The sequence below is a fragment of the Dendrobates tinctorius genome, unplaced genomic scaffold (genome assembly GCF_039654945.1).
Source record: "Dendrobates tinctorius isolate UK_male_01 unplaced genomic scaffold, ASM3965494v1 ptg000182l, whole genome shotgun sequence".
Classification (NCBI taxonomy): Eukaryota; Metazoa; Chordata; class Amphibia; order Anura; family Dendrobatidae; genus Dendrobates; species Dendrobates tinctorius.
This window is the reverse complement of record NW_027361849.1, coordinates 1,376,909-1,399,672: the sequence shown is the minus strand read 5'-3', so window position 1 is coordinate 1,399,672 and position 22,764 is coordinate 1,376,909. Positions and strand designations below refer to the sequence as shown.

The following is a 22,764-nucleotide window of genomic DNA, read 5'->3' as shown; positions in this document are numbered from 1 at the left end:
CCAAGAAAAATGATAGCGTAGTGGAGAAGGAGTGCTTGGCCATTAAGTGGGCCTTGGAGTCACTACCCTATTATTTGATCGGGCGACAGCTTCGCTTGATGACGGATCATTCACCCATGGTCTGGATGAGAAATGCCGAGGAGAGGAATGCTCGGGTCACCAGATGGGTCCTGTCACTGCAAAACGTAAGCTTCTCAGTGGAACATCGAGCGGGGAAGGCGCAAGGAAATGTGGATGCCCTCTCACAGGCGCCCTGTATGGTGACAGGTGTTCAACCCCCAAGTTTTAAAGGGGGAAATATGTGAGGCAGTGAGGGGAATCATATAACAGGGTTGTTACGTGTGCCCCGGCATGCGCATAGATGCATACTGAACCTACTGGAGTGCATTGTGATTACAGCCACACCTCTGGTTACAATTCAAAATAAAATAAGTGTGGATTTGGTCATATTATTTTTGGAGAGATCTGTAGCATAGTAGTGAGGCGGATCTCTCCCTCCACTCCAGGTCTTGGGAGTGGCCAATGTCCACGAATCCCATTTACGCATTCAGTTCAGGTCTGGGTGAGTCAGTGTTTGGTTTGCAAACATCAGACCAGGAGGCTGTGTGTATGACAGAGAAAGCAAAGCCACTGACACACCCACGAGTGATATGGTGGTGCTGTCGCCCACGGCAACGACTGATACTGACATTCCGGCTGCGAAACGGAGGATAAAAGGTCTGGATTTATTTTGTGAGTTTTGGAAATAAAGATGTTTAGGTTGAACTTTCTTGGGTAACTGCCTCATTACCGCATGGATACCGGAGCAGCTGCCTTACACCACCTATATCATGGCCATGTAGGAGATGTCCGGCCCCCCATATACGATGCCGTGTTATAGAGGATTCTGGACGGGGATGACACAGAGCCATTATCTGGATGACTGGTGATTTTATAGGGGGTTTATACTATGTCTGTAGTATCGCCAGCACGGACCCGCCTTCATCTTTTTCTGGACTACTGGATTCTAGAAGAGCGACGTGCATGGCGTGGGGGTACGAGTTCCGGATTACCTTTAGGCCATGGTAGAAGAGCTGATGTCTGAGCAGAGCAGCCGCAGGTTGTGGAGGAAGAGACACAAGATGTCCGGCCATCTGCAGGTAGAAGAGATGAGGCAGTTACGGGTGTCTCGTCAGCGATATTTCTAGTGTTGGCATCAGTCATTGTGTGAATGGCGCCATCTCTGCGGTCCAGTTTTCTCGGGTGTGATGAGAGGACGCTACATGGTGCAGTGCTCTGCACCAACATCCATGAGCGAACCTCCTCTGCTGTCAGTACACGTGACATGGCCACAATTACAGATCGGCACTAAGTCAGCAGGACAAACCCCAGAGTCCACATCAGATTTCAACGGCAGAATTTCAGATTTCTCCATGAGACCACAGCCTCCATCACTCCCACTGAAGGACCAAGGATTGGGCAGGCTACATTTGGACTGATGCTTTGATCCCGAGGAGATAATCAGCAGGAGAAGCGTCTCTGGCCACTAATCCCCCTCTCTATGGCCACAAGGGCTCTGCTCCCACCTGAATCGACATAGTGGGGGGTGTAGGGGACAATATTTGACCGGCAGTCACTGGTCTGTACTCACCAATCCACCAGGCTCAGTGGAATAAGGAGGGAACTCATAGAGCAGGACCTGCGGGGTGCACACAGGGACGATTTGCTCATGGCTGCTCTCTGCATAGGGAGAGATGTCCAGAGTAATAGACGCCGGCGGTGCTCACACCTCCCAGACCCCCACGGCCATCTTACCAAACATCATGTTCCCCTCTCGCTCTGAACGGAGGCGCTGCAGCAGTTTCCTCAGGGATCTCAGCCTGCCGTCCACTCTGCTGCGTATGAGAATCTGGAGCACACAAACAAGAAGGTGAGGCCACGAAGAGCTGGCACTGACGATATCCCCGGACCACCATACTCACCGTGCGGCCTGCCTGCTGGAATTGATTCAGGGCCCGGCTTCTTTTAGCCCATAAGTCATTATGATAGAGGTCAAACAGCGGCGTTGGTGGCCTGCGATCCTGGACAGGACACATAGGGTTAATATTATAACAGTGTTCAATGTCACTATAGTAACAGCACCACTCACCTCGGCCACATGGCGCAGTACCCGGCAGCACACAGCAAGCGACACCGCCCTCTGGTACTCTGCACCAAGATCAGGGCTGCCGCTCATTGCCTGAAATACACAGAATGATTGGGGTTGTCATACCAGGCCGTAAAGAACAAGACACACAGACGCCTTTCCATGAGGTGGGGAGAGCACCCCAGCAGCCTGTATGGGGCATTTCCACCTTGATGTGCACTGCCCATGGTCGTGGAGGATGACCCTGGCGTGGAGCTGGGCACTGACCTGTGATTTGGCCCTCTGGTGTTCCGCCATTATGAGGCGACACTGTTTCACAGACATGGGGTCACAACCGAGGTAAACCTGCCTGTGGGGGCAGAAAACAAGCATTACTGGTGCCACGACCAGGGAACAAGGGCTATGGCAGGAACACAGTTTAAAGTGAGGCAATATGAATGCACCCAAGGAACCACCATACTTTCCCCACTAGTGCCGAAACCATCAGGACTGGGCATCTGGGCACGATCACCCAGCAGGTGAGATCAGAGAGCTGTACTGAAACTGCAGGAAGGTGACAGGTACGGCAGGAAGATGACACGTGGTAGACAGAGATGAGGAGATGTAGGGTGGTGCAGCACTATGGAGAGGATGGGTAGATGGTAGACAGAGATGAGGAGATGTAGGGCGGTGCAGCATTGTGGAGAGGATGGATAGATGGTAGACCGAGATAAGGAGGAGATGTAGGGCGGTGCAGCACTATGAAGAAGACAGATAAATGATAGACAGAGATGAGGAGATGTAGGGTGCTGCAGCACTTTGGAGAGGACAGGTAGAGGATAGATAGAGATGACGAGCTGTAGGGTGGTGCAGCACTGTGGAGAGGACAGGTAGATGATAGAGATGAGGAGTAGATGTAGGGAGGTGCAGCACTATGGAGAGGATGGGTAGATGGTAGACAGAGATGAGGAGATGTAGGGTGGTGCAGTACTATGGAGAGGACGGGTAGATGGTAGACAGAGATGAGGAGATGTAGGGTGGTGCAGTACTGTGGAGAGGACAGGTAGATGATAGACAGAGATGAGGAGATGTAGGGCGTTGCCGCCCTGTGGAGAGGACAGGTAGATGATAGACCGAGATAGGGAGGAGATGTAGGGTGGTGCAGCATTGTGGAGAGGATGAGTAGATGGTAGACAGATGAGATGTAGGGCGGTGCAGAACTATGAAGAAGACAGATAAATCATAGACAGAGATGAGGAGATGTAGGGTGCTGCAGCACTTTGGAGAGGACAGGTAGAGGATAGATAGAGATGACGAGATGTAGGGCGGTGCAACACTGTGGAGAGGATGGGTAGGTGATAGATAGAGATGAGGAGATGTAGGGTGGTGCAGCACTGTGGAGAGGACGGGTAGATGATAGAGATGAGGAGTAGATGTAGGGAGGTGCAGCACTATGGAGAGGATGGGTAGATGGTAGACAGAGATGAGGAGATGTAGGGTGGTGCAGTACTATGGAGAGGACGGGTAGATGGTAGACAGAGATGAGATGTAGGGTGGTGCAGTACTGTGGAGAGGACAGGTAGATGATAGACAGAGATGAGGAGATGTAGGGCGTTGCCGCACTGTGGAGAGGACAGGTAGATGATAGACCGAGATAGGGAGATGTAGGGTGGTGCAGCATTGTGGAAAGGATGAGTAGATGGTAGACAGAGATGAGGAGAGGTAGGGTCATGCAGCACTGTGGAGAGGACGGGTAGATGATAGACAGAGGAGATGTAGGGCGGTGCAGCATTGTGGAGAGGATGGATAGATGGTAGACCGAGATAAGGAGGAGATGTAGGGCGGTGCAGCACTGTGGAAAGGTCGGGTAGATGATAGACAGAGATGAGGAGGAGATGTAGGGTGGTGCAGCACTGTGGAGAGGACAGGTGGATGATGGACAGAGATGAGGAGGAGATGTAGGGTGGTGCAACACTGTGGAGAAGATGGGTAGATGGAAGACAGATGAGATGTAGGGCGGTGCAGCACTATGAAGAAGACAGATAGATGATAGAGATGAGGAGATGTAGGGTGCTGCAGCACTGTGAAGAGGATGGGTAGGTGATAGAGATGAGGAGATGTAGGGTGGTGCAGCACTATGGAGAGGATGGGTAGATGATAGAGATGAGGAGATGTAGGGTGCTGCAGCACTGTGGAGAGGACAGGTAGATGATGGACAGAGATGAGGAGATGTTGGGTGGTGCAGCGCTATGGAGAGGACAGGTAGGTGATAGAGATGAGGAGTAGATGTAGGGCGGTGCAGCACTATGGAGAGGATGGGTAGGTGATAGACAGAGATGAGGAGATGTAGGGTGGTGCAGCACTATGGAGAGGATAGGTAGATGGACAGAGATGAGGAGGAGATGTTGGGTGGTGCAGCGCTATGGAGAGGACAGGTAGATGATGGACAGAGATGAGGAGGAGATGTAGGGTGCTGCAGCACTGTGGAGAGGACAGGTAGATGATGGACAGAGATGAGGAGATGTTGGGTGGTGCAGCGCTATGGAGAGGACAGGTAGATGATGGACAGAGATGAGGAGATGTAGGGTGGTGCAGCACTGTGGAGAGGACAGGTAGGTGATAGAGATGAGGAGTAGATGTAGGGCGGTGCAGCACTATGGAGAGGACAGGTAGATGATGGACAGAGATGAGGAGATGTTGGGTGGTGCAGCACTATGGAGAGGACAGGTAGATGGACAGAGATGAGGAGGAGATGTTGGGTGGTGCAGCGCTATGGAGAGGACAGGTAGATGATGGACAGAGATGAGGAGGAGATGTAGGGTGCTGCAGCACTGTGGAGAGGACAGGTAGATGATGGACAGAGATGAGGAGATGTTGGGTGGTGCAGCGCTATGGAGAGGACAGGTAGATGATGGACAGAGATGAGGAGATGTAGGGTGGTGCAGCACTGTGGAGAGGACAGGTAGGTGATAGAGATGAGGAGTAGATGTAGGGCAGTGCAGCACTATGGAGAGGACAGGTAGATGATAGACAGAGAAGAGGAGGAGATGTAGGGTGGTGCAGCACTATGGAAAGGACAGGTAGATGATGGACAGAGATGAGGAGATGTTGGGTGGTGCAGCGCTATGGAGAGGACAGGTAGGTGATAGAGATGAGGAGTAGATGTAGGGCGGTGCAGCACTATGGAGAGGACAGGTAGATGATGGACAGAGATGAGGAGGAGATGTAGGGTGCTGCAGCACTGTGGAGAGGATGGGTAGATGATAGAGATGAGGAGGAGAAGTAGAGTGCTGCAGCACTGTGGAAAGGACGGGTAGATGGTAGACAGAGATGAGGAGGAGATGTAGGGTGGTGCAGCACTATGGAGAGGACGGGTAGATGATAGAGATGAGGAGTAGATGTAGGGCGGTGTAGCACTATGGAGAGGATGGGTAGATGATAGATAGAGATGAGGAGATGTAGGGTGGTGCAGCACTGTGTAGAGGATGGGTAGATGATAGAAATGAGTAGATGTAGGGTGGTGCAGCACTGTGGAGAGGACAGGCAGATGATGGACAGAGATGAGATGTTGGGTGGTGCAGCACTGTGGAAAGGACGGGTAGGTGGTAGACAGACATGAGGAGGAGATGTAGGGTGGTGCAGTACTGTGAAGAGGGCGGGTAGGTGATAGATAGAGATGAGATGTAGGGTGGTGCAGCACTATGGAGAGGATGGGTAGGTGGTAGACAGAGATGAGGAGATATAGGGCGGTGCAGCACTGCGGAGAGCTTTGTAGGTCAGAAATATATATTTATAACTCCGCAGCAGATGGGTAACCAGTCCAATGACTGGCACAGGGTGGAGGAGGCTGGACAGAAATACCACACTGGCTGCAACATTCATGACGGATTGGAGAGGAGAAAGTTTGGGTAGAGGGAGACCAATAAGAAGAGAGTTGGAATAGTCAAGAAGAAAATGAATAAGCTGTCATGATTTCTACGTCGACTGTGGCCAAATAACGCTGTGAGTGACAGATCAGCCGCTCTATGGGACCGGGAGGGTGCTGGACTATCAGTTTTGTGAGTGACAGTCCAGTTATTCAGTTTAATCCTGAGGCATGCTGTGCTGTCAACAGTTTATATCACTACACTGGGGCCCTGGAGCCCCAAGTGGACAACGAAACATGATTGGGGGAGGATCAGACCCATAAAGCACGCCTGCAGTTTTTAGAAAGGGGGTTCCTGTGCAGTAGGGAGGAGAGGACTGGGAGGAGAGGAGTCTACCAGGGGGTGAGATTCCTTCCTTATCTCCTCTTCTCTCCCTCCGCCCCCAACAGTCCTTCCTACAGGTGTGACTTCTGCGTTACTTGGTGATGAATGTCTCATTGTAGCTGTTGTATCATTAGTGTTCCAGGTCTCCGTCTATTATGGATAGTAACAGCTAATAGCCTTAAGGCTCGGTTCACATTAGCGTTTGAGTCCGCAGCTTAGCATCTGCAAACGCAAGCAAAACACATGTTTATGCAGCGTTTTTTTATGCGCCTCATCTTATGCATGATGGAAAAAAACGCTGCGTTTTTGCATGCGTTTGTGTTGTTTATGCGCATGCGTTTGATATGACATCAGACAAAAATGGGCGTCTCATGGGATTTCTATATGTATTTTGAATAACGCATGGGTATCGAACGCATGTCTGTGCGTGCGCATGCGTTCGCCATATACAGTAATGCGTTTTTTTGACGCACTCATCCGCATGCGCACGCCTGCGCATATTTGACGGATTTTTGACGCCTCGAAGAATGCAACATGTTGTGTTTGCCGGGCACCGCCGCAGACCGCAAAACGACGCATGTGTACACATCCACAAGCAAACGCATGTCCCTGCGTACACCATGGTAAATATATGTACGCATGATGCATGCGGATCTATGCGGATCAAACGCTGCGCGCACAGACGCAAATGTGAGACCAGCCTCCACGGGGGCTTCTCCTCCTGAGCACTGTAGGGTGACTCTATAAGTCATCTATATGTGGGCCTCTAGTTTACATCTTCACAGCTTTGAATTGGTCTTTTATGTTAATGGTCACACCTGAGGTTCAGGAGTCAGGTGGAAGTTATGGTGGACTAATCAGATCTAACGTAGGATATAAAATCTCATGGTGGTGACAGACTCGGCAATGGGGGGCCGCCTGAGGGATGTGGTATGGTGACGCTTTATGGCTGTCTGGCCTGGTGCAGTAGGTCATCTCATGGTGATGACAGACTCGGCTATGGGGGGCCGCCTGAGGGATGTGATATGGTGACGCTTTATGGCTGTCTGGCCTGGTGCAGTAGGTCATCTCATGGTGATGACAGACTCGGCTATGGGGGGCCGCCTGAGGGATGTGATATGGTGACGCTTTATGGCTGTCTGGCCTGGTGCAGTAGGTCATCTCATGGTGATGACAGACTCGGCTATGGGGGGCCGCCTGAAGGATGTGATATGGTGACGCTTTATGGCTGTCTGGCCTGGTGCAGTAGGTCATCTCATGGTGATGACAGACTCGGCTATGGTGGGCCGCCTGAGGGATGTGATATGGTGACGCTTTATGGCTGTCTGGCCTGGTGCGGTAGGTCATCTCTTGGTGATGACAGGCTCGGCTATGGGGGCCGCCTGAAGGATGTGATATGGTGACGCTTTATGGCTGTCTGGCCTGGTGCAGTAGGTCATCTCATGGTGATGACAGACTCGGCTACGGGGGGCCACCTGAAGGATGTGGTATGGTGACGCTTTATGGCTGTCTGGCCTGATGCAGTAGGTCATCTCATGGTGATGACAGACTCGGCTACGGGGGGCCGCCTGAAGGATGTGGTATGGTGACGCTTTATGGTTGTCTGGCCTGGTGCAGTAGGTCATCTCATGGTGATGACAGACTCGGCTATGGGGGGCCGCCTGAGGGATGTGATATGGTGATGCTTTATGGCTGTCTGGCCTGATGCGGTAGGTCATCTCATGGTGATGACAGACTCGGCTATGGGGGGCCGCCTGAAGGATGTGGTATGGTGATGCTTTATGGCTGTCTGGCCTGGTGCGGTAGGTCATCTCATGGTGATGACAGACTCGGCTACGGGGGGCCGCCTGAAGGATGTGGTATGGTGACGCTTTATGGTTGTCTGGCCTGGTGCAGTAGGTCATCTCATGGTGATGACAGACTCGACTATGGGGGGCCTCCTGAAGGATGTGATATGGTGACGCTTTATGGCTGTCTGGCCTGGTGCGGTAGGTCATCTCATGGTGATGACAGGCTCGGCTATGGGGGGCCGCCTGAGGATTGAAGGATGTGGTATGGTGACGCGTTACGGCTGTCTGGCCTGGGATGGTAGGTCATTTCATGGTGGTGACAGGCTCGGCTATGGGGGCCGCCGGAAGGATGTGGTATGGTGATGCTTTACGGCTGTCTGGCCTGGGACGGTAGGTGATTTCATGGTGATGACAGGTTCGGCTATGGGGGCCACCTGAAGGATGTGGTATGGTGACGCTTTACGGCTGTCTGGCCTGGGATGGTCAGTGATTTCATGGTGATGACAGGCTCGGCTATGGGGGCCACCGGAAGGATGTGGTATGGTGATGCTTTACGGCTGTCTGGCCTGGGATGGTAGGTGATTTCATGGTGATAACAGGCTCGGCTATGGGGGCCGCCTGAAGGATGTGGTATGGTGACGCTTTACGGCTGTCTGGCCTGGGATGGTAGGTGATTTCATGGTGATGACAGGCTCGGCTATGGGGAGCCGCCTGAAGGATGTGTATGGTGACGCTTTACGGCTGTCTGGCCTGGGATGGTAGGTGATTTCATGGTGATGACAGGCTCGGCTATGGGGAGCCGCCTGAAGGATGTGGTATGGTGACGCTTTACGGCTGTCTGGCCTGGGATGGTAGGTGATTTCATGGTGATAACAGGCTCGGCTATGGGGGCCGCCTGAAGGATGTGGTATGGTGACGCTTTATGGCTTTCTGACATGGGGCGGTATGTCGGACAGCTGGAATATCCGGGACTCTGCCTGACTCCTGGTTGTTGTAATCCGTGAATATAAGTCAAGTTGTGGCCACTTCACCTGTGTGTTTTGTACTGATTAGGGGGGAGGTTACTGGAGCTACGGGGGTTTTCCGGGGCATTGAGGGTCCATCCTGTCCCAGATCCATCAGTCATGGAAACTCTATCCACGTCATTCACCACAGATGTGAACAGAAATGTTAATTTTCACTGTCGGCAAAAAAAGGCTGAAAACCTGCACAAAGTTTTGTGAAAGTAGTTTCCACAGTTTGGAAGTCTTTCCACTCCAACCTGTCCTGGTGATTTGTTACAATGTTTCAGTGCAGGTAACATGGACCAGTCTGGATATAACCATAGCAAAGCCGCCCTGTGAGCATTCCCGGCCGCAGCGTTCTGACATCCTCCGCATAGTCCTGCTGCCCCCCCCCCATCAGCAGCGTTCTGCTGCCCCCTCCCAGAGTTCTGCTGCTCCCCGTCCTGCAGAGTCCTGCTGCCCCCCCCGCAGCTTCCTGCCGCTCCCCCTCCCGCAGGGTCCTGCTGCCCCCACGCAGAGTACTGCTGCCCCCCCCCCTTCAGCAGCGTTCTGCTGCCCCCTCCCAGAGTTCTGCCGCTCCCCGTCCTGCAGAGTCCTGCTGCCCCCCCCGCAGCTTCCTGCCGCTCCCCTCCTGCAGGGTTCTGCTGCCCCCACGCATAGTACTGCTGCCCCCCCTCAGCAGCGCTCTGCTGCCCCCTCCCACAGAGTTCTGCCGCTCCCCGTCCCGCAGAGTCCTGATGCCCCCACGCAGCTTCCTGCGGCCCCCCGCGGTGCAGTCACCATCGCAGCTGATTGGCCGCCTCCTCCACCACGTTCTGCTGCAGCAGCTCCTGGAACCGCGTCTCCTTCTCTTGACGAGCCTCCAACTTCTTGTGTGAGAGTCCTGCCGAGCAAGAAAGAAAGATGGAGCCGAAGACGCCTTGACAGGGCCACACCACCAGCCTCCGAGTCCCCTGCTCCAGTCACAACCAGAGCTGCAGCCAAATCATGTCTGAAAAGTTACCGCTCCGCCCCACACGGAGCGCCAGATTCTGTCCCCTTGTTCTAATGGGGAGTTCTACTCGGGTCACATCCAGAGCTGCAAACTCAGTGATACTGGTTATTGTCTGCAATGTATTTGTGCAGTGCATTATGGGGCATATTGTACAGCCGTAATCAACAAAGTATACCACCACATACCCTGCCCAAGCACTGAACGCCGAGATAACGGAAAAGCAAGGCAGGCCGCAGCTCTAGAGGTGACTGAAGGATAACACAAGATGTAACAGCAGAATAGTAACTGCAGCTCTGGAGGTGACTGGAGGATAAGACACAATGTAACAGCAGAATAGTGACTGCAGCTCTGCAGGTGACTGGAGGATAACACATGATGTAACAGCAGAATAGTAACTGCAGATCTGGAGGTGACTGGAGGATAAGATACATTGTAACAGCAGAATAGTGACTGCAGCTCTGGAGGTGACTGGAGGATAAGACATAATTTAACAACAGAGTAGTGATGGCAGCTCTGGAGGTGACTGGAGGATAAGAGGTGATGAAACAGTCAGTGAACACTACAACCCTCATCACGGTGTTACCTCCCCGCAGGTCTCTGGCTCTCAGCTTTCCCGGCTGCTGGTTTAGAACGGTGGACACAGCATGAGGACTGGAGAGATTCACAGGAAATCTCAGCCTCTGGGACTCTGTGACCTGTAGTGGACAAGTGAGCGGCGGTCAGGGTGACGGCGTCTCTAGTCTGGAGTTGTGATGTGGTTAGCGTGGTGGCGGTCAGTGTGAAGGTGGTTAGCGTGACGGCGGCTCTAGTCAGGAGCTGCGACGGTGGTTAGCGTGAAGGTGGTCAGTGTGACAGCGGCTCTAGTCAGGAGCTGTGATGTGGTCAGCGTGATGGCGGTCAGCGTGAAGGTGGTCAGTGTGACGGCGTCTCTAGTCTGGAGTTGTGACGTGGTTAGCGTGGTGGCGGTCAGTGTGATGGTGGTCAGCGTGATGGCGGCTCTAGTCAGGAGCTGTGATGGTGGTCAGCGTGCGGTCAGCGTGAAGGTGGCTCTAGTCTGGAGCTGTGATGTGGTCAGTGTGACGGTAGTCAGGGTGAAGGTGGTCAGTGTGACGGCGGCTCTAGTCAGGAGCTGCGATGGTGGTCAGTGAGACGGCGGTCAGCGTGAAGGTGGTCAGTGTGACGGCGGATCTAGTCTGGAGCTGTGACGTGGTCAGTGTGACAGCAGTCAGCGTGAAGGTGGTCAGTGTGACGGCGGCTCTAGTCTGGAGCTGTGACGTGGTCAGTGTGACGGATGCTCTAGTCAGGAGCTGCGATGGTGGTCAGTGTGACGGCGGCTGTGATGGCGGTCAAGGTGAAGGTGGTCAGTGTGACGGCGGCTCTAGTCAGGAGCTGCGATGGTGGTCAGCGTGACGGCAGTCGGGGTGAAGGTGGTCAGTGTGACGGCAGTCAGCGTGAAGGTGGTCAGAGTGACGGCGGCTCTAGTCTGGAGCTGTGATGGCGGTCAGCGTGAAGGTGGTCAGTGTGACGGCGGCTCTAGTCAGGAGCTGCGATGGTGGTCAGCGTGAAGGTGGTCAGTGTGACAGCGGCTCTAGTCAGGAGCTGCGATGGTGGTCAGTGTGACGGCGGCTGTGATGGCGGTCAAGGTGAAGGTGGTCAGTGTGACGGCGGCTCTAGACTGGAGCTGTGATGGCGGTCAGCGTGAAGGTGGTCAGTGTGACGGCGGCTCTAGTCAGGAGCTGTGATGGCGGTCAGCGTGAAGGTGGTCAGAGTGACAGCGGCTCTAGTCTGGAGCTGTGATGGCGGTCAGCGTGAAGGTGGTCAGTGTGACGGCGGCTCTAGTCAGGAGCTGTGATGGCGGTCAGCGTGAAGGTGGTCAGTGTGACGGCGGCTCTAGTCAGGAGCTGCGATGGTGGTCAGTGTGACGGCGGTCAAGGTGAAGGTGGTCAGTGTGACGGCGGCTCTAGTCAGGAGCTGCGATGGTGGTCAGCGTGACGGCAGTCGGGGTGAAGGTGGTCAGTGTGACGGCAGTCAGCGTGAAGGTGGTCAGAGTGACGGCGGCTCTAGTCTGGAGCTGTGATGGCGGTCAGCGTGAAGGTGGTCAGAGTGACGGCGGCTCTAGTCTGGAGTTGTGATGTGGTCAGTGTGATGGCGGTCAGTGTGATGGTGGCTCTAGTCTGGAGCTGTGATGTAGTCAGTGTGACGGCGGCTCTAGTCAGCAACTGTGACGTGGTTAGCGTGATGGCGGTCAGTGTGATGGTGGTCAGTGTGACGGCGGCTCTAGTCAGGAGCTGTGATGGTGGTCAGTGTGACGGCAGTCGGGGTGAAGGTGGTCAGTGTGACGGCAGTCAGGGTGAGGGTGGTCAGTGTGACGGCGGCTCTAGTCAGGAGCTGCGACGGTGGTCAGTGTGAAGGTGGTCAGTGTGACGGCGGCTCTAGTCAGGAGCTGTGATGTGGTCAGTGTGATGGTGGTCAGGGTGAAGGTGGCTCTAGTCAGGAGCTGCGATGGTGGTCAGTGTGACGGCGGTCAGCGTGAAGGTGGTCAGTGTGACGGCGGTTCTAGTCAGGAGCTGTGACGTGGTCAGTGTGATGGCGGTCAGGGTGAAGGTGGTCAGTGTGACGGCGGCTCTAGTCTGGAGCTGTGATGTGGTCAGTGTGATGGCGGTCAGCATGAAGGTGGTCAGTGTGATGGCGGCTCTAGTCTGGAGCTGTGATGTGGTCAGTGTGACGTGGTCAGTGTGACAGCGGCTCTAGTCTGGAGCTGTGATGTGGTCAGTGTGACGTGGTCAGTGTGACGGCGGCTCTAGTCTGGAGCTGTGATGTGGTCAGTGTGACGTGGTCAGTGTGACGGTGGCTCTAGTCTGGAGCTGTGATGTGGTCAGGGTGACGGCGGCTCTAGTCTGGAGCTGTGACGTGGTCAGCGTGATGGCGGTCAGTGTGACGGCGGCTCTAGTCAGGAGCTGCGATGGTGGTCATCGTGACGGCGGTCAGCGTGAAGGTGGTCAGTGTGACGGTGGCTCTAGTCTGGAGTTGTGATGTGGTCAGGGTGACGGCGGTCAGCGTGACGGCGGCTCTAGTCTGGAGCTGTGACGTGGTCAGCGTGATGGCGGTCAGTGTGACGGCGGCTCTAGTCTGGAGCTGTGACGTGGTCAGTGTGACGGCGGTCAGCGTGAAGGTGGTCAGTGTGACGGCGGTTCTAGTCAGGAGCTTCGATGGTGGTCAGCATGACGGCAGTCAGGGTGAGGGTGGTCAGTGTGATGGCGGCTCTAGTCTGGAGCTGTGACGTGGTCAGTGTGATGGCGGTCAGTGTGATGGCGGCTCTGGTCAGGAGCTGTGATGTGGTCAGTGTGATGGCGGTCAGTGTGATGGTGGCTCTAGTCTGGAGCTGTGATATGGTTAGCGGGACGGTGGTCAGTGTGATGGTGGCTCTAGTCTGGAGCTGTGATGTGGTCAGTGTGATGGCGGTCAGCATGAAGGTGGTCAGTGTGACGGCGGCTCTAGTCAGGAGCTGCGATGGTGGTCAGTGTGACGGCGGTCAGCGTGAAGGTGGTCAGTGTGACGGCGGTTCTAGTCAGGAGCTGTGACGTGGTCAGTGTGATGGCGGTCAGGGTGAAGGTGGTCAGTGTGACGGCGGCTCTAGTCTGGAGCTGTGATGTGGTCAGTGTGATGGCGGTCAGCATGAAGGTGGTCAGTGTGATGGCGGCTCTAGTCTGGAGCTGTGATGTGGTCAGTGTGACGTAGTCAGTGTGACGGCGGCTCTAGTCTGGAGCTGTGACGTGGTCAGTGTGACGGTGGCTCTAGTCTGGAGCTGTGATGTGGTCAGGGTGACGGCGGTCAGTGTGACGGCGGCTCTAGTCTGGAGCTGTGACGTGGTCAGCGTGATGGCGGTCAGTGTGACGGCGGCTCTAGTCAGGAGCTGCGATGGTGGTCATCGTGACGGCGGTCAGCGTGAAGGTGGTCAGTGTGACGGTGGCTCTAGTCTGGAGTTGTGATGTGGTCAGGGTGACGGCGGTCAGCGTGACGGCGGCTCTAGTCTGGAGCTGTGACGTGGTCAGCGTGATGGCGGTCAGTGTGACGGCGGCTCTAGTCTGGAGCTGTGACGTGGTCAGTGTGACGGCGGTCAGCGTGAAGGTGGTCAGTGTGACGGCGGTTCTAGTCAGGAGCTTCGATGGCGGTCAGCATGACGGCAGTCAGGGTGAGGGTGGTCAGTGTGATGGCAGCTCTAGTCTGGAGCTGTGACGTGGTCAGTGTGATGGCGGTCAGTGTGATGGCGGCTCTGGTCAGGAGCTGTGATGTGGTCAGTGTGATGGCGGTCAGTGTGATGGTGGCTCTAGTCTGGAGCTGTGATATGGTTAGCGGGACGGTGGTCAGTGTGATGGTGGCTCTAGTCTGGAGCTGTGATGTGGTCAGTGTGATGGCGGTCAGCATGAAGGTGGTCAGTGTGACGGCGGCTCTAGTCAGGAGCTGCGATGGTGGTCAGCGTGACGGCAGTCGGGGTGAAGGTGGTCAGTGTGACGGCAGTCAGGGTGAGGGTGGTTAGTGTGACGGCGGCTCTAGTCAGGAGCTGCGACAGTGGTCAGTGTGAAGGTGGTCAGTGTGAAGGTGGTCAGTGTGACGGCGGCTCTAGTCAGGAGCTGTGACGTGGTCAGCGTGATGGCGGTCAGGGTGAGGGTGGTTAGTGTGACGGCGGCTCTAGTCAGGAGCTGCGACGGTGGTCAGTGTGAAGGTGGTTAGCGTGACGGCGGCTCTAGTCAGGAGCTGCGATGGTGGTCAGTGTGACGGCGGTCAGCGTGAAGGTGGTCATTGTGACGGCGGTTCTAGTCAGGAGCTGTGACGTGGTCAGTGTCATGGCGGTCAGGGTGAAGGTGGTCAGTGTGATGGCGGCTCTAGTCAGGAGCTGCGATGGTGGTCAGCGTGACGGCAGTCAGGGTGAGGGTGGTCAGTGTGACGGGGGCTCTAGTCTGGAGCTGTGACGTGGTCAGTGTGACGGCGGCTCTAGTCTGGAGCTGTGATGTGGTCAGGGTGACGGCGGCTCTATTCTGGAGCTGTGACGGCGGTCAGTGTGACGGCGGCTCTAGTCTGGAGCTGTGACGTGGTCAGTGTGACGGCGGCTCTAGTCAGCAGCTGTGACGGACATCTTACCTGTGCCGCACTCTGCTGTAGACTCTGCAGATGCTTCTTCTTACGGGACGCCCCATATGGCCTCTGTCCGCCCTGGAGTCGCCCTTTGGGTGAGTTCTGCTCCTCGGGCCGCACCGCCCTGATGAGATTAGAGAGCAGTATATAATCTCCAGCTGCGCTTCATGTTGTGCTGTGAGACGGTGACTCCCCGGCGGACCCCACTATATATGTACTACAGAGAGTACAGACAGGGCCACATCGGAGGCCTGCGGTGGAGAAAGACGGTTTGTAGATATTCTTTAATCATTGTTTGAGTGGACCGTAGGCGGGACTGTGGGCAGATGCCGTAGGTGGGCGGGACTGTGGGAAGATGCCGTAGGTGGGCGGGACTGTGGGCAGACCGTAGGTGGGCAGGACTGTGGGCGGACTGCAGGCGGGACTGTGGGTGGACCGCAGGTGGGCAGGCTCTACGTGGTTCCATAGGCGGGACTGTGGGTGGACCGCAGGTGGGCAGGCTCTACGTGGTTCCATAGGCGGGACTGTGGGTCGAAATGTGGGGGACTGTATGTGGAACTGTGGGCGGGGCTTTAGGTGAGTCTGGGTAGGCGCGTGACTTGTGGGCAGGGCCATGGAGGGGCATGTGGATGGGACTGTGCACAGGTGAGACCTGTTGGTGGGGTCTAAGAACAATTTCCACTGATACATGTCACTGCATAGAAATAGAAAAATACATATTTCAAGACAAAAAAGTCACTAAGGACACTCCAACAACTACAGAGCCTACACTAAAAAAATGGAGTTAATGCGTCCAAAAGTTGTAAAAATATCAAGAAGATTTTATTTATGTAAATATCCACATAAATGACAAAATACTGTAATGTACTCCTCGGGGAAGCGCACGCGAAACGTGCGTCGGAACTGCATTTGGACACTTACACTGGCAGTCACTTATGGGTAAGACACGGATTTTCTTTCTAGGGTCTTTATAATGGTAACCTATATGAGAGTGACAATGATGTGCTGGGTTTTTGGCATTTCACTTGAAAGCCCTCCTGAGCACTTTACCTGCACTATGCACTGCTTGTCATTGTCTCCATTTATATGGAAACCCTAGTTGAGGCCAGGTTGCCTCTGCCCGTGCTGCTACAACAGGTTTTTGTGACCTTCACACATGAGCTTTTGGAGTACGCTTTGTGCCTGAGCCTGTACATTACAGTATTTTGTCATTTATGTGGATATTTATATAAATAAAAGCTTCTTGATATTTTTACAACTTTTGGTCGCATTTACTCCATTTTTTTTACTATTGGTGGGGTCTTTAGCTTTTTTCCCTCCCCCTCCGCTGTGTCTAGGTGTCTTTTTGTCTTCTTTTTTCAAAATTTCATGCTGGCGCCGTTCTAGCAGTGGGTGGCGCTTCAGCAGATTGATCAATGGTGGGCTTCAGTACAATGGCGACGGTGGCACTAAGCAAACTATGCATGTTCAGCCACCATATCCCTGAAGACTTGAGAGTTCAATCTGCGCAAGCGCCACCCGCGACTGCAACAGCGCCAGCACATATTACATAAAGAAAAGACTCCCAGACAAACGGAGCGGGAAGGAGCAAAACTAAAGACCCTGCCCACAGGCCCCCCACATTCCCCCATGTTACCACCCACAGTCCCGCCCACATTCCCCCATGTTACCACCCACATTGCCACCCACAGTCCCGCCCTCAGGCCCCCCCACATTCCCCCATATTCCCACCCACAGTCCCGCCTACATTCCCCCATGTTACCACCCACATTGCCACCACCAGTCCCGCCCACAGGCCCCCCCACATTCCCCCATGTTACCCCCCACATTCCCACCCAGTCCTGCCCACAGGCCCCCCCACATTCCCCCATGTTACCACCCACATTCCCACCCACAGTCCCACCCACATTCCCCCATGTTACCACCCACATTGCCATCCACAGTCCCGCCCTCAGGCCCCCCCACATTCCCCCATATTCCCACCCACAGTCCCGCCTACATTCCCCCATGTTACCACCCACATTGCCACCACCAGTCCCGCCCACAGGCCCCCCCACATTCCCCCATGTTACCCCCCACATTCCCACCCAGTCCCGCCCACAGGCCCCCCCACATTCCCCCATGTTACCACCCACATTCCCACCCACAGTCCCACCCACATTCCCCCATGTTACCACCCTCATTGCCACCCACAGTCCCGCCCACAGGCCCCCCCACATTCCCCCATGTTACCACCCACATTCCCACCCACAGTCCCGCCCACATTCCCCCATGTTACCAGCCACATTGCCACCCACAGTCCCGCCCACAGGCCCCCCCACATTCCCCCATGTTACCAGCCACATTCCCACCCACAGTCCCGCCCACATTCCCCCATGTTACCCCCCACATTCCCACCCACAGTCCCGCCCACATTCCCCCATGTTACCACCCTCATTGCCACCCACAGTCCCGCCCACATTCCCCATGTTACCAGCCACATTGCCACCCACAGTCCCGCCCACAGACCCCCCCCACATTCCCCCATGTTACCAGCCACATTCCCACCCACAGTCCCGCCCACATTCCCCCATGTTACCCCCCCACATTCCCCCCCCACATTCCCCCATGTTACCACCCACAGTCCCGCCCACATTCCCCCATGTTACCAGCCACATTGCATTGCCACCCACAGTCCCGCCCACATGCCCCCCCACATTCCCCCATGTTACCACCCACATTCCCACCCACAGTCCCGCCCACATTCCCCTATGTTACCCCCACATTCCCCCCCACATTCCCCCATGTTACCACCCACATTCCCACCCACAGTCCCGCCCACATTCCCCCATGTTACCCCCCACATTCCCACCCACAGTCCCACCCACAGGCCCCCCCCACATTCCCCCATGTTACCACCCACATTCCCACCCACAGTCCCGCCCACATTCCCCCATGTTACCAGCCACATTGTCACCCACAGTCCCGCCCACAGGCCCCCCCACATTCCCCCATGTTACCACCCACATTCCCACCCACAGTCCCGCCCACATCCCCCCATGTTACCCCCCACATTCCCACCCACAGTCCTGCCCACAGGCCCCCCCACATTCCCCCATGTTACCACCCACATTCCCACCCACAGGCATTTAACTGAGAAACAGAGACCTGCGAAACCCATAAAGGCGACAGGTTTCTGCTAATAACCAAGAAGAATTATCTCTCACAACTGGTGCAGAATCCGACCAGAGGAGAAGCACTTTACACCTAATACTATCTAACAGACCAGACAGAATAACAGATCTGCAGGAAATAGCGACCACAATATTGTACAGTGTCACTTGTGTTTCGCTAGGGGGACTTGTCAGGGAGTCACAAAAAAACTGAACTTTAGGAAGGCAAAGTTTCACCAGCTTAGAGATGCCCTTAATCTGGTGACTGGGACAATGTCCTCAGAAATAAGAATACAGGTAATAAATGGGAAATGTGTAAGAACATCCTAAAGAGGCGCTGTAAGCGGTTTATACCTTGTGGGAATAAAAGGAGAAGAAATAGGAAAAACCCAAAGTGGCTAAACAAAGAAGTAAGAGGGCGATTACCAGTAACAAGAAAGCATTTACACTACTAAAGCAGGACGGCCCCGCTGAGGATCTAACAACTATAGGGAGAAAGATACTTTATCTAAAAAACTAATTACAGCTGCCAAAAAGGAGACAGAGAAGCACAAAGGAGAGTAACACTAATCCCAAGCTGTTCTTCACCTATATCAATAGTAACAGAATCATAAGTGACAGTGTAGGAACCTTAAAGAATTGTGAGGAAAGAATGGTTGTAGATGACGAGGAAAAAGCGAATATATTACCCACCTTCTTCTCCACGGTATTCACGATGGAAAATGAAATGCCGAGAGACAAAGAAAACCCGATATTAAGGGTCACCAATCTAACCCAAGAAGAGGGGCGAAACCGGCTACATAAGATTACAATAGATAACTCTCCGGGTCCGGATGGCATACACCCACGAGCACTAAGAGAACTAAGTAATGGAATAGACAAGCCATTAGTTCTTATATTTAGGGACTCTATAGCGACGGGGTCTGTTCCACAGGACTGGCGCAAAGCAAATGTGGTACCAATATTCATAAAGGCTCTAGAAGTGACCTGGAAATTATAGGCCAGTAAGTCTATCCTCTATGGTTGGTGAGATATGTGAAGGGTTTCTGAGGGACGTTATTCTGGATGATCTCACTGAGAATAACTGTTTAACGCCATATCAGCATGGGTTTATGAGGAGTCGCTCCTGTCACACCAATCTAATCAGCTTTTATGAAGAGGTAAGCTATAGACTGGACCAAGGTGAGTCACTGGACGCGGTAGATCTTGATTTTTCCAAAGCGTTTGATCCCGTGCCACACAAGAGGTTGGTACACAGAATGACAATGCCGGGTCTGGGGGGAACATGTGTGTAATGGGTAAGTAACTGGCTGAGTGATAGAAAGCAGAGGGGGGTTATAAATGGGATGTTCTCTAACTGGGTCGCTGTGACCAGTGGGGACCGCAGGGGTCGGTGTTGGGACCTCTTCTCTTCAACATATTTATTAACCATCTGGTAGAAGGTTTGCACAGGAAAATATCGATATTTGCAGATGATACAAAACTATGTAAAGCCGTCAATACAAGAGAAGATAGTATTCTGCTACAGATGGATCTGGATAAGTTGGAAACTTGGGCCGAAAGGTGGCAGATGGGGTGTAACAATGATAAATGTAAGGTTATACACATGGGAAGAAGGAATCAATATCACCATTACACACTGAACGGGAAACCACTGGGTAAATCTGACATAGAGAAGGGCTTGGGGATCCTAGATAATGATAAACTTACCTGGAGCAGCCAGTGCCAGGCAGCAGCTGCCAAGGCAAACAGGATCATGGGGGGCATTAAAAGAGGTCTGGACACACATGATGAGAGCATTATACTGCCTCTGTACAAATCTCTGGTTAGACAGCACATGGAGGACTGTGTACAGTTTTGGGCACCAGTGCTCAGGAAGGATATAATGGAACTAGAGCAAGTACAAAGGAGGGCAACAAAATTAATAAAGGGGATGGGGGAACTACAATACTCAGAGAGATTAGCAAAATTAGGATTATTTAGTCTAGAAAAAGACGACTGAGGAGCGATCTAATAACCCTGTGTAAGTATATAAGGGGACAATACAAATATCTCTCCGAGGATCTGTTTATACCAAGGAAGGTGACAGCCACAAGGGGGCATTCTCTGCGTCTGGAGGAGAGAAGGTTTCTCCACCAACATAGAAGAGGATTCTTTACTGTTAGGGCAGTGAGAATCTGGAATTCCCTGCCTGAGGAGGTGGTGATGGCGAACTCAGTCGAAGGGTTCAGGAGAGGCCTGGATGTCTTCCTGGAGCGTAACAACATTGTATCTTACAGTGATTAGGTTCTTTAGAAGGACTCAGATCTGGGGATTTATTCTGATGGAATATAGGCTGAACTGGATGGACTAATGGCTTTTTTGGTCTTGCTAACTATGTTACTGTCTCGCTCACGTCGCACTCACTATCTCACCCACGATCCCGACCACAGGTTCCCCCATGTAACCACCCATATTCTCGCCCACAGTCCCATTTACAGTCCCGCTCACAGGCTCGTCCACGTTCCCTCCCACAGTCCCGTTCACAGGCTTGCCCACGTTCCCACCCACAGTCTCGCACACATTGCGCTCAGCCTTGCCCACGTTCCCACCCACAGGCTCCCCCATATTCCCACACACATTCCTGCCCACAGTACCATTCACAGTCCCGCTCACAGTCCCGCCCACAGTCCCATCCACAGTCCTGTTCACAGGCTCGCCCATGTTCCCGCATACAGTCTTGAACACACTGCACTCACAGTCATCGCTCACAAGCTCCCCAATGTCCCACCCACAGTCCCATTCACAGTCCTGCTCACAGGCTCGCCCACGTTACCGCCCACAGTCTCACTCAGATTCACCTGCGTTCCCACCCACAGACAGGCACACGTTCCGCTCACAGTCTCATTGATAGGTTCACCCACATTCCCTCAGTCTCACTCACAGGCTCGCCTATGTTACCACCCGCAGTCTCACTCACAGGTTCGTCCACGTTCCATCCCACAGTCACAATCACAGGCTCACCCACATTACCACCCACAGTCCCTCTCACAGGCTCGCCCACGTTCCCGCCCACAAGTTTGCACACATTTCACTCACAGGCTCGCTGACGTTACCATCTACAGTCCCGCTCACAAGTTCGCCCACGTTCCCACCCACAGTCGCACATTCATGTTTGCCCACGTTCCCACCCACAGTCACACACTCATGTTTGCCCACGTTCCCACTCACAGACTGGCACACGTTCCCACTCACATTCCCACTCACAGACTGGCACACGTTCCCACTCACATTCCCACTCACACACTGGCCCACTTTCCCACTCACTGGCCCACTTTCCCACTCACATTTACACTCACAGACTTGCCCTCATTCCCACTCAAATAACCACTCAGAGACCGGCCCACTTTCTCACTCACATTCCCACTGACAGACTTCCCGACGTTACCACTCACAGGCTTGCCCACGTTCCCACTCACAGGCTTGACCATGTTCCCACTCACAGTCTTGACCATGTTCCCACTCATGTTCCCACTCACAGAGTCGCCCATATTCCCACTCACAGGCTCATTCACAGTCCTGCCCCGATGCGTGAAGATATAAATAAAATGAAACTTCAAACAAAGATTAAAGAAAATCTACAAAAAGTCCCCCCCCCCCCGCAGGACTCCGTGTGGCCCTGTCTGTACATTACCTAGTAACATGCTGCGCCGGCTTCTCTTCAACAATTACTGTGCGGCTCCTCACAGGACTGCGCCTACCTTGTAGTCAGCAGTGAGCAGCACGAGCCGGAGACCACACAGACACGAGGTCCGGCACTGAATTCAGAGATCAGCAGCTCCAACCGGACCTGAGCGGTTCCATAGCTGGACGGAGTATAGGTGACAGACACCTCCAGAAGCCCCCCGCCCGGGACCACCCCTGCAAGAGAAGACAGAGCGAGAGGCTACACTGACGCCACAGGGTTAACGCCATCACCACTGACCTCAAGACACAGGTTGTATACAGAGATAACACATCCGCTGAGTGTACTGCATATGAGGGAAGCAGAATAGTGAGTGCAGCTCTGGAGTATAATACAGGAGGTAACTCAGGGTCAGTAATGCATGTACACAGTGACTGCACCAGCAGAATAGTGAGTGCAGCTCTGGGATATAATACAGGAGGTAACTCAGAATCAGTAATGTAATGTATGTACACAGTGACTGCACCAGCAGAATAGTGAGTGCAGCTCTGGAGTATAATACAGGAGGTAACTCAGAATCAGTAATGTAATGTATGTACACAGTGACTGCACCAGCAGAATAGTGAGTGCAGCTCTGGGGTATAATACAGGATGTAACTCAGGATCAGTAATG

At 53.8% G+C, this 22,764-nt stretch overlaps 1 protein-coding gene across 4 annotated transcripts in view; it reads right to left on the bottom strand.

Moving 5' to 3' along the window:
- The window catches only part of CFAP221 (cilia and flagella associated protein 221), a 211,014-nt gene that overhangs the window by 31,455 nt on the left and 156,795 nt on the right, over positions 1 to 22,764 (bottom strand). For all 4 annotated transcript variants that reach the window (XM_073551898.1, XM_073551897.1, XM_073551900.1 and 1 more), the window contains 10 exons: positions 22,168 to 22,327; positions 15,282 to 15,399; positions 10,726 to 10,837; positions 9,929 to 10,031; positions 2,393 to 2,474; positions 2,129 to 2,218; positions 1,962 to 2,060; positions 1,795 to 1,888; positions 1,631 to 1,719; positions 1,053 to 1,133 (listed from right to left, as the gene is read on the bottom strand). In XM_073551898.1, coding sequence (XP_073407999.1) covers positions 1,053 to 1,133; positions 1,631 to 1,719; positions 1,795 to 1,888; positions 1,962 to 2,060; positions 2,129 to 2,218; positions 2,393 to 2,474; positions 9,929 to 10,031; positions 10,726 to 10,837; positions 15,282 to 15,399; positions 22,168 to 22,327 — 1,028 coding nt within the window. The remainder of the gene's footprint in view (positions 1 to 1,052; positions 1,134 to 1,630; positions 1,720 to 1,794; positions 1,889 to 1,961; positions 2,061 to 2,128; positions 2,219 to 2,392; positions 2,475 to 9,928; positions 10,032 to 10,725; positions 10,838 to 15,281; positions 15,400 to 22,167; positions 22,328 to 22,764) is intronic.